Source organism: Calliopsis andreniformis, chromosome 5, assembly GCF_051401765.1.
Source record: "Calliopsis andreniformis isolate RMS-2024a chromosome 5, iyCalAndr_principal, whole genome shotgun sequence".
In the NCBI taxonomy this organism is placed as follows: domain Eukaryota; kingdom Metazoa; phylum Arthropoda; class Insecta; order Hymenoptera; family Andrenidae; genus Calliopsis; species Calliopsis andreniformis.
Window position 1 is genome coordinate 14623211 of NC_135066.1, and position 15896 is coordinate 14639106.

General features: G+C 29.4%; 5 protein-coding genes across 7 annotated transcripts; 3 read left to right on the top strand and 2 right to left on the bottom strand.

Annotated features, from left to right (window-relative positions):
• The first annotated feature begins 43 nt into the window (after positions 1-43).
• Positions 44-1979, top strand: LOC143179532 (heparin sulfate O-sulfotransferase). Its single transcript, XM_076378830.1, has 8 exons — positions 44-184; positions 272-463; positions 583-812; positions 885-970; positions 1045-1183; positions 1337-1434; positions 1516-1673; positions 1733-1979. The coding sequence occupies exons 2-8, from the start codon at positions 352-354 to the stop codon at positions 1942-1944; spliced, it is 1035 nt and encodes a 344-aa protein (XP_076234945.1). The 5' UTR covers positions 44-184; positions 272-351; the 3' UTR covers positions 1945-1979.
• On the bottom strand, positions 1965-3547 carry Ntmt (N-terminal methyltransferase). Its single transcript, XM_076378832.1, has 5 exons — positions 3408-3547; positions 2730-2919; positions 2470-2656; positions 2298-2406; positions 1965-2233 (listed from the first exon to the last, which is right to left on the bottom strand). Exons 2-5 carry the CDS (start codon positions 2892-2894, stop codon positions 2002-2004), a joined length of 693 nt encoding a protein of 230 aa, XP_076234947.1. The 5' UTR covers positions 2895-2919; positions 3408-3547; the 3' UTR covers positions 1965-2001.
• LOC143179528 (uncharacterized) lies at positions 3468-8346 on the top strand. Of its 3 annotated transcripts, none has more exons than XM_076378822.1 (14): positions 3468-3605; positions 4228-4498; positions 4577-4698; positions 4759-4880; positions 4952-5094; positions 5161-5329; positions 5399-5828; positions 5915-6252; positions 6324-6670; positions 6777-6850; positions 6927-7155; positions 7247-7419; positions 7493-7765; positions 7855-8346. In XM_076378822.1, exons 1-14 carry the CDS (start codon positions 3468-3470, stop codon positions 8038-8040), a joined length of 3015 nt encoding a protein of 1004 aa, XP_076234937.1. In that variant the 3' UTR covers positions 8041-8346. The 3 variants fall into 3 exon arrangements, with proteins under 3 accessions (XP_076234937.1, XP_076234938.1, XP_076234939.1); XM_076378823.1 differs by having other exon boundaries at positions 4577-4689; XM_076378824.1 differs by lacking the exon at positions 3468-3605 and adding an exon at positions 3847-3951 and having other exon boundaries at positions 7855-8344.
• On the bottom strand, positions 8323-13060 carry LOC143179527 (putative ATP-dependent RNA helicase TDRD12). The gene is made up of 18 exons (XM_076378821.1): positions 12999-13060; positions 12707-12894; positions 12252-12526; positions 11974-12173; positions 11761-11896; positions 11549-11699; positions 11323-11487; positions 10891-11043; positions 10668-10820; positions 10354-10594; positions 10144-10287; positions 9897-10078; positions 9690-9818; positions 9460-9608; positions 9216-9386; positions 8913-9081; positions 8649-8828; positions 8323-8576 (listed from the first exon to the last, which is right to left on the bottom strand). Exons 1-18 carry the CDS (start codon positions 13024-13026, stop codon positions 8346-8348), a joined length of 3045 nt encoding a protein of 1014 aa, XP_076234936.1. The 5' UTR covers positions 13027-13060; the 3' UTR covers positions 8323-8345.
• Positions 13061-13698: 638 nt separating this feature from the next.
• Dnapol-epsilon58 (DNA polymerase epsilon subunit 2) lies at positions 13699-15831 on the top strand. Its single transcript, XM_076378827.1, has 4 exons — positions 13699-14036; positions 14110-14653; positions 14751-15434; positions 15518-15831. Exons 1-4 carry the CDS (start codon positions 13969-13971, stop codon positions 15791-15793), a joined length of 1572 nt encoding a protein of 523 aa, XP_076234942.1. The 5' UTR covers positions 13699-13968; the 3' UTR covers positions 15794-15831.
• Positions 15832-15896: the final 65 nt, after the last annotated feature.

The window sequence follows — 15896 nt, forward strand, 5'->3', positions numbered from 1 at the left end:
TTCGTGATAAGCAATATGTAAATTTTATCAAAACGTATAAATAATCTATAAATACAGATGTAAAATTTCATTTTCATACGTGAAAACTTAACAGTTTATATAACAAAAAGTCTTGGAAATTCAAATACTGTTGTAAATAAAAAATGAATGATTATTAGATCGATAACACGAGAACCACTTGCAGGTGTACTAACCAGATTAGTCGTGTTTATATTATTTACCAATATTTACATGTAATTTTAAACTAATACGGTGTCTTTTATTCATCTAGAAAATTGACTGTTAACAATTTTTGAAATCATTCCTTCGCGATTTACGTAATGAGTAAATATTAATGACTTGAAGAAAAGAATGTTACACAGAAATTTTCTGTTACAATGGATACTAATAGTGATATTTACGATCACTATAATTTACTTGAAATTGAAACTGAATTTCCTGGAGGATCACTACAAATTATTGCGTACGCGTTACTATACAGGATATAATTTTATTAATTTTTTACATCAAGAGCAACATCCTTTTAATATCTCGTTTTGTTAAAGGTGATGGTATAACATAGGTATCCTATCGTACTTCCAGACAATGCCATCGCACAAGAACAAAACAATGTTCAAACTGGAGTTGAAGCTAGCGAACAATCTTATAAATCATCAGCTTTTGATGATCTCATCATCATCTACAACAGGGTACCGAAAACAGCATCAACCAGTTTTGTAGGTGTGGTATATGATCTGTGTAAACAGAATAAGTATCATGTTCTGCATATTAATGTTACCAATAATATGCACACTCTTACGCTTCCTAATCAGGTAATTTTATATTTCTCTTCATATTTTTCCCCATCATAAATATCTACTGATAATTTGTCCATTATGTTATAGATTCAATTTGCAAATAATATAACCAAGTGGAATGCAAAAAAACCAGCATTTTACCATGGTCATGTTGCATTTTTAAATTTTGAGAAGTAAGTAAATCATAGTATAAATTATAGAAAAATATATGTTTTTCTATTGTTTTATATTAAGTCTATGTTTCCAGGTTTGGAGTAAAACAAATGCCTTTGTACATAAATCTTTTACGCAAACCTTTAGATAGGTTCGTTTCTTATTACTACTTTTTAAGATATGGAGACAATTTCAGACCACATTTAATCAGAAAAAAGCATGGAGATACAAAGGTTGGTGCTGTATAATTCTTATATATAATAGAAAAAATATTGTCACAAAAATTTTAAAGTCATTAAGTAAATAGAATAATAAATTTTGTAACTCAGTTTTTTATTTAAATAATGTCATTGTTATATAAAATATTTACAATTCTATATTTTCAGACCTTTGATGAATGTATCGAAGCTGGTCAACCAGATTGTGATCCTGATAATATGTGGTTACAAATACCTTTTCTCTGTGGCCATGATCCAGCTTGTTGGTATGGTTTAATAAAAAGTAATTGGAACTTATTGTATTGTAACTTATAGTCATTTTTACTTAGAGGAATATTGTTCAATAGGGAAATTGGAAATAGCTGGGCACTAGAGGAAGCAAAAAGGAATTTGCAGAAGCATTACCTTCTTGTAGGTGTAACAGAGGAACTAACAGAATTTGTTGAAACTTTACAAATTGTGCTTCCACGATTCTTCAAAGGAGCCTACAATTCGTTTTTATATAGTAAGAAAAAATAGTTTAAATATTCTGTTTTTAGTATACTAATACTAACGATATTTCAGATAACAAATCACATTTGCGGCAGACTACGCAAAAAATTAATCCACGACCTGAAACTGTAGATAAAATTCAAAAATCTGTTGTTTGGAAAATGGAGAATGAGCTTTATAACTTTGCTTTAACACATTTTCATGCGGTGAAAAAACGTCTTATAAACGCCTCCCCTCAAGATGCAAATCAACGATTTGTGTATGAAAAGATACGTCCAAAATAAATTTAATTTCTTAAATAAAATGTTTTTCAAAATAATGAAGTAATTTATTCATCATTATTAACAGGTATTATTAACAGGTTTTAAAGCAAACATGTAAACTGGATATAATCCACGCGGAAATTTATGTTGCAGCTCTTCTTTTATACAAATTAAGTTAGATTCTTTAAATATACGGTAGTAGTCAGACAGGGGTCGTGTCACAGAAGAATCTTTCGCATCAACTTCTAAATTTTTAGAACTTGTTACATTCTCTTTAACTATTATTAAACCATTAGATTTTAGTCCAGACCTATAAAAATCATATTGGATAAGAGTCACTTACATTTCTTTACAAAAAAAGGATAGGTACTTACGAGCATTTCTGGAAAAATTCAATTAAGTCATCATCTTTTAAATGGCCCAAAACCCATTGACACCAAATCACATCATACTTCTTGGTAGTAAAACAAAAACTTTGGAGTCCTTAAAATGTGACTCGATTAACTGAATGTTCTATGAATGATTAATAAACCAACGAAACTTTACCAATGGGATAATAGTTGCCAATTCTTGCAGAGTAGCTTTTTAAACAGGTTTTAGCAACTTCAAGAAACTTTGAATTTTGTTCCACTAAATCGACGTGTTTAAAATGATTTAATAATAAATTCTTAGTTATCCTTCCTATGCCTGCACCACAGTCTAATGCGAACATTTTTGATGGAGGATTTTTAGACTAAAATTAATCAAAATATTGTTACTAAAATATTGAAAAATTATTAATTACTACAACTTATGGATTATCAGACCTCAAATAGAGCCTTCAAAAACATTGTGGAACCTCTTATATCGGTTTGAGAAATAAATCCAAAACCACCAAGCATTCCATCCACTGTTGGTGGAATATGTTCCCAATAATTGGCAGCCGCAGTGTAAAATCCATTCTGTTCAATTATGTTTTGTTCCTTTTCCATTTCTAATGTTGACAACTAATATAGCCTACTCAGTTAAGAAATTAATTATTAGAGAACTTATGGATATCATAAAGCCATGTGCTTAGTAACAATTAGTATATAAACTTCTTTATAAAAATATTTATTGTAACAATTTTTGTACTCAATAAAAAATGCATTATAATACATAAGTTTATAACTATCGAATACAAGATTCTACGGCATTTTTAATTATTTCATATTTTAACAATCGTATAATTCAATTAAAGAATAACAAACACGTTTATATCGATATTTTACTAAGCTATCGATCTATCGATTACAAAATATCGATACATCATACCTTATTCTACTTAATCGAAGTAACACAACATATCGATTATCGTATATGCAAGCTCTCTTAACAATAAATGTGTAAATAAGGCATATTACAAATGCAACAGATAGAATCTTTGCAATTTGTACGTAAAATTTCGAAACAAAAATTATACGTATAATATAAACAGGTAGAATGGAGAAATCGTGGACACTCACTCGTCAGTTTGGTTAGGATAAAATCGATATTAGTCGTTAGTGAGCAGTTCCCTCGGAGTCATGGCAGAAGTACGACTTTATGATTCAACAATTTGTCGATTATGTGCGGAAGATAATGGAAATGGAGAATTGCTTTATATGGGGGATGGCGATGATCCCGATTTAAGTTCCATGGTCAATCGGTACTTGCCGCTCAAGGTATGAATCTTCGAAACATCAGACTCTAACTTGACTTCCTGCCTTATGCACTAATATACTACACGAATCAAATATCCGATATTTCCTTCTAATATTTTTTTATGTTGTTATTTACTTGATACTAATTTTATGAGAATATGTTATGTCATTAAGAAATTTTCATGTAACTTCTCGACGAATTTATTAATCAATCAAAATATTGTAGGAAATGACAAGTATTTTAGTAACATTTGCGAACCATTATTAAATGTTTACTTTTCCATATACGTACTAATTCCAATATGCTTATCAGTATGATCATAAATTCTTTAACCAATTTGTTACTTAAAATGAAACCCATCCAAAGGTATTGCAAGATTTTCAATTTTGAAATATTAAGAAAGACAAATTACAAAAGATATTTTTTCTATCGAGGTTATACTATAATTCATTGAGCTCTAGACATTCTATGTTAATTGAACAATAATTTTAGCATTTTATGTTCTATGTTGTATATGTTAACTACATGATTTTCAAATTTGAATATAGTACAAGTATTGTGTAAAGTTAAAAGATTCGTTGTTGAAATGTAAAAAATTTGATACCTTAAATAGATTTTATAATATGATCCTTTCATTTTAAGATCCGAGATGATGGCAAACTACCACGTACTATTTGCCCCGGTTGTAACATTCAATTGGAGGCAACAATTCAATTCTTTGAATTACTTATGGATGGTCAAAGAAAAATTCGTGAAATGTGGAAGCATCAGGTAGAACAACAACGTAAAGCTGATCGTGAACGTATTCGTGTTGAAAAGGGAAACACAGAAATGGTTGCAGAACCATCTGAATTAGACAATATTTCACATTATAATGAGGAAGATCAGTTTGAGCAACAAATTATAATAAAAAGTATTACATTATAGTTATAGATCAAATAAACTCTTAGAGTACCTACAGGAAATTATTAATTACAATTTTGATTAACAGTAATGCCAGATGGATCCATGTATGCTGCAGAGCATGAAATGAGCTTACAAATGGAAGGATTAAGTAAACCAAAACGGAAAAGAGGACGTCCACCAAAAACTCACACAGAAAATGTATCTATGGTAAATAAATATAGTATTTTTACTTAATATACATACTATATTTAAAATATTACATGTTAGGAATTAACAAGGGGGGAACCAGTGGAAGGAGGAAGTCAAGAAGAGGAAGATAAGCAGGAAGAGGAAGTAGATGAAGTAGATGGTGATGGAAGGCGTCGTAGAAAGCGTAAAGTTCCTAAAAGGTATTTTTTAAAAACAGAAAAAGGTCAGTGTAAATACCATTATTTTTATAATAGAGTATGCAATGACTTAGATACATGGAAGCAGTTCAAGGTAAAGAATTAGAAAGAATATACAAGGAAGAAGGAGTAATCGATGAAGAAGATGATGATGAGCCTGACAATTTTAAGGATTCTGAAGAACAGTTAAATATGTCTGTTCCTGATGGTCAAGAAGGTAAGAGTTAAAAAGACATTGCGTTAAATTAAGGATATTTCTTTGATAATCGTTCACATGTTTCAGAAATAATTGGTCACTTGGAATCTGAGGAAGGAAAAGATCTGGGAGAATTGGTAGTAGTAAATCGTGGTAGAGGACGAGGTCGACCGAAGTTACGGCGCAGAAAAAATAAATTTACGTGTCAATTATGTGGCCGAGGTTTTCTACAACGTAACAGATACATTATACATAAGTGAGTACAATTTTTAACCCGTTCTTTTAAGTGTTTAATGAAAGTAATAAATATACTCTTTATAATTAGGAGTTTACATAACGGAATAAAATATGAGTGCTCAGAATGTAAAAAATTGTTTACAAGTAAAGAAAACTTAGGATTGCATCAAAAAACAACTCATCATACTGGTGATAGTATCACTCAGAGTTTAGAACATGATACTCAAGATCCAAGTTCTGAACCAAAATATCCTATGACGGAAGAAAATGATAACGATACGGATGCTCTTGAATCAACTTTATCGGAAAAACAAAACATAAATACATTTTCAAACAATTCTGACGACTCCCAAAAAGCATTTTCGTGTGAACAGTGTGATAAATCGTGTGAAACAAAGCAAGCTTATGATTTACATTTAAAAGTCGCTCATGAACATGAAAAATTATTCGTGTGTACTGTTTGCAATAAAAGTTTTTCTCAACAAACAGCCCTGAAAACTCATATGTCGATGCACGAAGTAAGTATTCAAAGAGCATAATATAAGTTTGAGAAGAATTAAATTTTAAAAACAACCAAAAAAATTGATAATCAAACATATTTCAGAAAAATAAATTGGAAAAAGAATATCCTTGCGATATTTGCGGAAAGGTCCTTAATCATCCTAGTTCTGTAGTATATCATAAAGAAGCAGAACATAATAACGGTCGACGGTTTGTTTGTAACAAATGTGGAAAAAGTTTCAAACACAAGCAATTACTGCAGCGTCATCAACTTGTACATTCGGATGATCGGCCTTATATTTGTAAATCATGCAATGCTAGTTTCAAAACAAAAGCAAACTTAATTAACCACCAATCTACGCACACTGGAGAAAAGAAATACTTCTGTGAAATCTGTGGACAACAATTTGCACATAAAACTAGTCTCACACTTCATTACAGGTAATCGTATGAACGAAAAATTTAACTGAAACTATGTAATCAACAAATAGTTAATAAATCATTTTTTACAGATGGCACACTGGTCACAAACCGTACACCTGCGAGGTATGTCATAAAAGTTTTTCACAAAATGGTAATCTGCAAGAACATATGCGAATACATACAGGAGAAAAACCTTACTGTTGTGATTATTGTGGAAGAAAATTTACGACCTCCTCACAATTTAAACTTCACGTTAAACGACACACTGGCGAGCGTCCTTGGAAATGTGAATTCTGCGCAAAATGCTTTCTACATAAGGACACTTGGAAATGCCACGTACGTAGGCATAAAGGAGAGCGTCCGTTTCAATGCGCTCATTGTAATCGCGGTTTTACAGAACAATGGGCTTTGAAAAAACATCTTCGTCTTCACACCGGTATTTTTATTTATTTTATTCTCTTAACACTGTATCATATTAACATATTACATTTATCTAAGTTGCATTATATTTTTCTTAACATATTTCATACTTCACTTACTAGGGGAAAAGCCTTACTCCTGTGACGTTTGTGGGAAAGCATTTGCCGATTGTTCAAATCTGACAAAACATAAAAAAGTAGGATATTTAAAATTCAATTTTTTATTATGCCAACAAACTCAGTGCTAAGGAATTATTACCAAAATGTTTTTAGGTACATAGAGAAACCAAAGTCTCTGCAATAGGTGAGATAGAAGGATCTCCAATTGGTGAAGTCTGGCAAATTTTACCAAGTTCTCAAGAATCTGATGAACATTCGTTAACTGATCAAATGACGCAAGTGATTGCAACCGACGATGCATCCGGAGATGGAATTCAACAAATTATTTACGTTTCTTACCAGGACCCAGATAATCCTAATCAATCTCGAACATTGCATTTCGGTAAATATACGTAACTACTGAACATGAGATTATATGATATCTCTATTGATTGATTTATATACTTATATCATCAATTTTACTTCTAATTTAGTTGATGCTGGATCAATAAGAAATAAAGAAGAAAAGACTAATACGAATCAGACATTATCACACTTAAATGTTGAGAACAGTGGACTTCTTTCTAATCCATCTCATACGAATGGAAGTAATGCTTCTAGTGAACGAATAAATGTTGAACTTTCAGAGTCAGACTTGCAGCTTCAGGCAAGTATGAACGAAACAATTAAGTATTTTAAAGAACAATCGAGGATGTAATGAATACTTTGTATGTTTACAGATAACAGATGAAGAAGGTAATCCAATCCCACTTTCAATTCAAGATGCCCGACAGCTTTTATCTCAAAGTCAGTTCGTTAATCAACTTAGCGAGGGTCAAGAGATTAGAGTTCATCCAGGAGTAATTACAGACGAATTAACAGCACCATTAAGTATGCACGTTAATCAGGATTCAAGTATAAAAGGTGTCGATATCACCAATGCAGAAGAAGCTAAAGTGAAAAACATTTCGTCTGTACAAACAGATGCAGAAGCAATCGTGAAAGCATTAGAGGTAAATAGGAAATAATAGTAAAGCAATTTCTAAAATAATTGTTAAAGAACTGTGTCATTAAACCAAACATATGATTTACTATGTAATAGGATGAAAACGCGGATGCAACTGCAGTCTCCACTATTAATCATATGGAAGAATCGGAGCAACCAGGGATCAACGAAAATGAACAGGCTATTGAATTTACGACACAAGATGGCCAAAAGGTACGGTTAGTTACTTCCTACCATGTTGATCCGATACAACTTGCTTCCGAGTACCTGACTATTGTATAAAATTTGAAAATTGTACGTCTATTACATATAAAATCAATTCGACGTTGTACGTTTTTCTCAAACGTAATTATATTTTACGTTGAATTTTTCTTTCGGTCTCAAATATTAAATTGATTTGGAAGGAACACACTCCGTTTTTAAAAGTTATGAATAGTCATTAATAAATTAATTAAATAACTTAAAACTATTATTTGACCAAATTTAACAACTAAACCTTTACAACACTTCCTATTTTTTGATATTGATTTTTAATGTATCGGGAAGGAATGTATGTATAAACACAATTTATTAATTGCAAAATATATTTATACGGTTCTATTTATTAAAACATTTAAATCGTGACCATTAATTTCTGAAAAACCAGCAACATTACAAAGCTCATACATTCGATTCAAATGTTTATCATTTTCAATAGCATAATCCTGCTTCAATAATTCTCCTTTTAAGGAGAATCCAACTAAATCTTTATAACCAATTAATTTTGTCCCAATTTCCAAAGTATCAACCCATATCGTATCTTTGAGATGCAGTTTTACCTATGCATTTATATTTATTAATAAGTTTCATTCAAAAAATTATGATATCAATTACAAAAAGCAGAAATTTACCGTTCCAATCACATATGATCTTTCATCGACATTTTCTTTGAACCAGTGACACACAAAATTTACTGCATGATTATTCCAAACGTATTCCTCGTCGTGTGGAGTTACACCAACCAAAAATACTTCTACAATTTGTGTTGGATATTTTACAAATTCTTCAGGCATGTGTAGTAATCTATACGCCTAACACAAGAAGATAACAATATTATAGATACATTATACTGCATTTATTACTATTTTTTTTAAATACTTTACTTGGCCACATACATGCACTTTTGTTAAAATTGTTCCACTGTCAATACATTTTATGTCTACAAATTTTGGATTATCAGTTTTATTTTCTCTTTCAATGTATAAAATTTGTACCCTTTTAAAGCTGTCTAGTGGTTCTTCCAACCCACATATAGAACCTATGTCTATTGCTTCACATCTTTTTCTATATATTATAAATAAAAAAAACTATTAATAAACATACATTAAAAACGCATGAATACATAATCTATTAGATTAAAAATCAGATTGACAGAAGATTTTAATTTTGTTTTTTGAAAAAGATGACATTATATTTACCTGTTCTCTATATTAGAATAGAATTCTTGAATTTTCATAGTAACTTGCACATATTCTACGTTAGAAAAGTCTATTTCTTCCAATGTGTCAAATTTAATGTAGGATATAATTCTAGCTGTAACGTAATTTACATCATTCACACTGATTACCCGAAATTTCACCTTGTCATTTCTGAAAAGATAAAAAAATATTATAATAAGAATGGCTTAATAATCATTAAATATTAATTAATCAAATATATTACATTCGAATATTCATATTCGGTGCATCAATTTCTGAAATTATTCCATGTCTAAGTGCACATAAAGATTGTTCAGGACAGAATCCCCATGACTTTATATTATTACACATAGGATAGTTCCTTTTCTTTTTATCTAAAGTAATCATTATTCGCTACAAAATAATTTCTATATTAATATTATTTAAGCATATAAATGGTGTATGAACTAATTTTTTTTTCATATTTTGAAATACCTCAATGTTCTGTAACATATTTGCCGAAATTGAAACATTCATACGTTGCATAATTTTTACTATACTTAAGAATTGCATATCATTATTCTCATCTGCCATAATAGTTACTCTACAGCTACTAGATTTGTCCTTAAAAAATTAAGATAAATTATTATTTTTTATGAAATTTTCTTTTATGAAATCATTTCTTATTCTGAGACAATATACCATTTGTAAATTATTTAAAAGTGTGGAAAATCGAAAGTTAAATTGAGTCTTAAACCGCAATGAAATTGAATAATGTATTAACCAGTCTGCATTCGTAATATCTATATCTGATAAAACGTCATCTGTGCATATTAAGACTGGATAAGAACCACTTATACAAGCATTCCAATACTGTTTAATACCTACATAAAAAAAAATTAATTTTAAATATTTGGTAATATTCTACTTAAAATTTGCATTATGTTACCTTGTAAGTATATAAAATTCATATTTTCATGGGCTAAAAGGATTTCTTTATGTTTCTTTAAAAAGTCGGATAACTTTTCAGCTTCATTTGCATTTATACAAACTATTATAGTTCTCATTTTGCAATATTCATCACTTAACAAATCTATAACATAAAAATGTTTTATTTATTTTCGTGTTTTATCAAGCTGAAGATTTTAAACTATCTTACCTAGAGTTTTTTCTTCTTTATTCTTCGAATTTAATATGTATACTTTTGGATGTATAGACTTAAAAACTGCAGCTTCGATAAAAGATGTTATGCATATGTATGGATCGTCCATTAAAGCATAAGCAAATTTTTTCAAAGACGGTGCCCACTGCTGTGCAGTAATTATAATTTGTAATATTATATTTTTATTTTCTGATTCTCTATTACAAATAATTTTATGCTTTTTAAACAATTTAAGTATCTGAAAAAGAAAGTACATTGTACTTTTAGAAATGAACATGATAAACATGACTTGTAAAAAATATAAAACTTACAGAGTCGAAATATTTGCTCAAAATAATATCACCATTGTCCAAAATTAGAAATCGAAGATTTTGAAAATTTAACAGTTTTTTATTTTTATTCATGAAACGTACTAGAAACCGTGGTGTAGTAATTAAAATTTGACATCCATTAAACATTTCTGCCTGAAAATTTAACATTTAAAAGTATTCTTATTTAATTATTTTACAGTTATTATTTTAAAAGTTTACATACCGCTAATGTCCTCTCCGATTTACCATTAATTGCAGCAACACTTCTTATAGTTAGGCAATTTTGTAAGAGTTCAATACACAGAGAATGAATTTCGAGTACTTCAGCGGAAGAAGAACATAGTATTAATGCGGATGGGTTTACTCCTGGAGGAATCTATCCCAAATAGCAAAATTCTTAAAAATGAATCTAAGTATGTTATTCAACAATCATTTCTGGATCGTATCATTGTAACAAAATGTCTAAGTAATTAGGAAAAAGTTAAAATTTAGTATTTAGTATGTATAAATAATAGAGTATATCATTTTATAATAGTTAATTACAAATTAGCAAAGTAATTATTAAAATTACACCAAAGTCCCCCAAGTAAGTGAATTATTAAGACACTATGTTAATTATATTTATATTAATTATAAATTTTCAATATAATATTACGTTTGAGTTCATAGCCAGAAGTCCGCAAACAGGAAATCCATATCCAAAAGTTTTTCCAGATTTTGCTGGTCCAATTGCTATTACATCTAAACCCTTTTTTATAGCAGGCCACATGTATGATTGAATTTTTTTTGGAATAGGTGATTGTACTAATGATGACCATGCCTTAAATACACAGTAAACAATTTTTCCAAACTTATTAACATTACTATTAATTAATACATACTTTGTGTACATTTGCAGGAAGTCTTGCATCTGAAACTGAATTCAGGCATTCATATTTGGCTGCTCCATAGATTAATATTTTTTCTTTTTCCTTTGTTAGTCCATTATGCAAACATTTTTGCTTTTGGAGCTTATCTGCCTTTCTTATATAGCTGTCAAAGCATATTAATTGATAAATTAAAGAAATACAATTAATCATAATTTTGCACAAACCTTCTATCTAATAATGAAGATTCACTGATATCTTTGATTTCTTTGGAAACATTTATATAAAATATAGTTTCATTATCAATAACTTTTTTACATACTCCTTGGCAACTTTTAGGATTTTTTATAAATTTTGACAATTCTATATACAAATTAAGTATTAAATTTGATAAACAGTAATAAAAATATATGTTAGTCTATTAAAAAAAAGATACTGACCTTTGTGAACATAAACAGCACAGTTACTAAGAACTAGAGCTTCACTTAAGGATATTATAGTGTCTTCAATATTAAGATAAAATTCACCATAATGTTTACCATCTTCATCTGACACCAAGTGATCAAAATAAATTCCCCTGGATGCGCTTACTAATTCTTTTATGTATTCTATTGTTGATGTGCTCCATTCATCTAAAATCCTTTAGAAATATAAAAAATTAATATATATGGTTCCTACTGCACAAAGCAGGTAACATTACACTTAAATTGAATCCTACACAGTCAAAGTTTCTCGTTGGATTGCAGGATCATACTTTGCAGCAACAGGTAAAACATTGTATAGACCAACTGTAAAGCTTAAGTAGTTTCCCGAAATCAAATCTAATGAACATGGAATGAAATCCTCTTTTTGCAATTTAACACAAATACCATAATCAGATAAAAGGACATTATATGTGTCTTCTAATTTATCTACTGTATCACAAATAATTCCTCTACACAACCAGGCAGGGAGTTCAACAGTCTTTTCAGATTTGTTATGTACTAGAACTGTCTAAAAAAAAATAAAATAAATTAGATGAATTTTATAAGCCAGTTCCAGAATACATCAAGAAAATAAATTCTTTTACATCAATTGTATGAGTAAAGTTGTATAAGTAATTTAAATTACTTAATAATTTAAAAATAAATTTTAATACTGTGATTCGCATAATGCCTTAATTTAAAGACTTACATCTCCTATTTTTGGTTCTATACTCTTTGTATCAATGTTAAAAATCCCTCTTTTCTTTAACAATAATAATTTTTTAATAACAGTATTTATCTTTTCTTCATAATCATTAATCTCGTAAATTCTAATAGTGTAAGGTGTTAAAATATTTGTTACTTTAACCGCCACTGCTGTCGGAGGTAAGATAATGTCTGTAAACAATAAATAATAGTATAATTTAGTCAAATCGAACAAATACATTCGTAGTTTTATGTGAGAACGTAAATGTAAAATAATAATGAAAGAAAAATTAAACCTTTGGTATCAAATTTTTTAATCATCATTCTGTCTATTAAGAAAATATTGCTTATAATCACAGATAAGTAATAATACTTAAAAAGCCACCACACGTTTTAGCGTATTTTACTCATTTTTATTTACAAACAGCCTGTAGCGCGTTGCAACATGGATTCTAAAACCGCGAAATATAAACCTACGAATAAAATGCAAACGTGTTTTATGTGTAAGCTTAGACGAAGCATAGAATAGATCTATCCTTCAGTATTAGATACAACATATGTATTTTTGTGTCATATAATAGGTGAAGCGATCTCTTTTAAGGAAAATTGTAAAAGGTATCCTAGACAGTTTTCCCAAATTGCTTGCTTATTTTTAGTTAACACCTTGGTCTGTTTAACAAGAACATGTGTGAATTACGTCATAGAATAGGAATATATCATAGATAGGAATGTGTTTTTTCGAAATATCTCTCAAGAAATAAAAGCGAAAGGATAAAATACTTTGTATAACAATATTATTATGCAATATTATACATTCACAAAGAAGTATAATTGATTCTAGAGAAATTCTATATTTATCAAACTAGTTAAAAAATAAATTATTTATATTTTCTTTATTTGAGTTTAGTACACGTGTTTCACCGTTCTGTCAATTTCTTGGTCCATAAAGTATGTAAATATTAAAAGTAAAAGAAATAAAAATAATTAATCTTTATTAAAATGCATAATATATTCCTTTTGCTCCAAATAATATATAAGATCCATCAAATGCATTAATATGTAATGTAGTTTTAAATAATTTAAGATAATGCACTTTATAAAAAAAAGGCGGCAAACCTTACCATGACTTTTCATCCACACGTCAAGTGCATTGATTTTGAAATTTATTTATCACACGATGTTATTTATTTAAAATCATTAAATACGGTGCTGTTTATTTTAAATACAAGCGTGTAGTGGAATTTTTTATACTGGACAATTATAATTATGGCTGATGAAAAGTTAATAAGAACTATACAGAGCACCTTCTCTTTATATGGTCTTGTTCTCTCAAGGTATATGTCAAGTATTTTACATTTATTTAAATAAATACAATATTTTAATAACGAATAACTTTGCTCTTCTCAGGAAGCTTAGTACTTCACTTGGTAAAGAACTTCTAAATGTGGAGACAGCCAAACGCAATACTTGGCTTACGCAGATTGTGGAGAAAATTATAGCACAAAATTTAAGCGATCCACATGTTACAGTGGATAATCTTAAATTGGCAATAGAAGAATGTATAAGACCAGATGTGCTGAAAAATACAGAAACAGTGTTAAATATTATAAATGCCTTTGATGTGCCAAAAATTAAGCATGACTTATCTAAAAGAAAATTTGTTTTGACACCTACAACATCAGATTTATATCCTGAAGCAAAATACAAATCTCTTATATTTAAAGAACGGTTTGAATTACTTTGGTACAGAACTTTGAGACATGAATTATTTATTCCTCCTAAACTTGGGGAAGAAAAAGAAAATTGGATTGAATTAGTACCTCTTGAATATTTGTTGAGTGAAAGTAGAAAGGGAAGTGTTTATGTAATGGGTCTTTTAACACAATTAATTGAGGGTCAATATTATTTGGAGGACACAGGAGGAACCATTAAAATCGATTTGCGACAAGCAATATCCTTTAACAACCTTGACTGCAATATCATATTTATAATAATAAAGAAAGCTAATGTAATACGTATAAGTAGTATTTTCCTTAACATTTGTACACAATTTTCAGGATGGTTTAATCATGGAAGCTTCTATAGTAATAGCTAGTGGAGATTATAGGGATGGTACCTTATATGTAGAAGATATAGGGTTTCCACCAGCAGAATCATCCAGCAACTCACAAGCAGATTTTGGTGATGCTAACACATTTGGTGGTCCACACAATACTTCCTTAAAGCTCTCAGAAAAGTTGAAGAGTCACGAGGAAAGTAATAAAGATGGAATGATTGTTTTTCTGTCTGAAATGTGGTTGGATGATGTAATTGTTTTACGAAAATTTAAAACTATGTTAGAAGGATATTCTGAGTATCCACCTATTGCTTTTGTATTGTGTGGACACTTCTTAAGTTTCCCAGCAAATATAACAAGCGTGCAAAAATTAAAAGAGGGACTTAAGGATCTAGCTGATATAATAATGCAATATCCGGAAATAAAAGAATCTTCTAAATTTATTTTTGTGCCTGCACCAGATGATGTAGGATCACCAAAAATTTTGCCAAGATCACCGCTTCCAAAACATCTTACAGAAGAATTTAGAAAAAATATACCTGGCGCAATATTTGCTACTAATCCATGTAGAATTCAGTATTGTACAAAAGAGATTGTGGTACTGAGAGAAGATATTTTAACGAAAATGTGTAGAAATACGTTATATTTTCCTCGAAGTGGAAACATCTATGATCATGTAAGCTTTATGGCATTGATATTAGCTTTTACTTATTGACTGAAGTTTATTCTACTCACTTATGTTTTTTTTGTTATTTTTAGTATGCAAAATCAATTATATGTCAGTCACATTTGACTCCTTTAAGTCTTTCGGTGATTCCAATATATTGGAAATATGATCACGCATTACAAATACATCCAACACCTGATCTTATCGTATCCGCGGACAAATTTGAGGCGTATGAGACCACTTACTCTAATTGTCACATAATTAATCCTGGATTATTTCCGAAAAATGATCATTCATTTAAAGTATATGTTCCAGCATTAAATTTAATCGAGCATTGTGCTATTCCTAAAGATATGGATGGTATTTAATTGTAAATTACATGTATAAATTTAAAAATAAACGAAATATAAATGAATAGAGAGTTATAGTAAGGATTTCTCCAATAAGGAATTTTGATAGTATAATTTACAA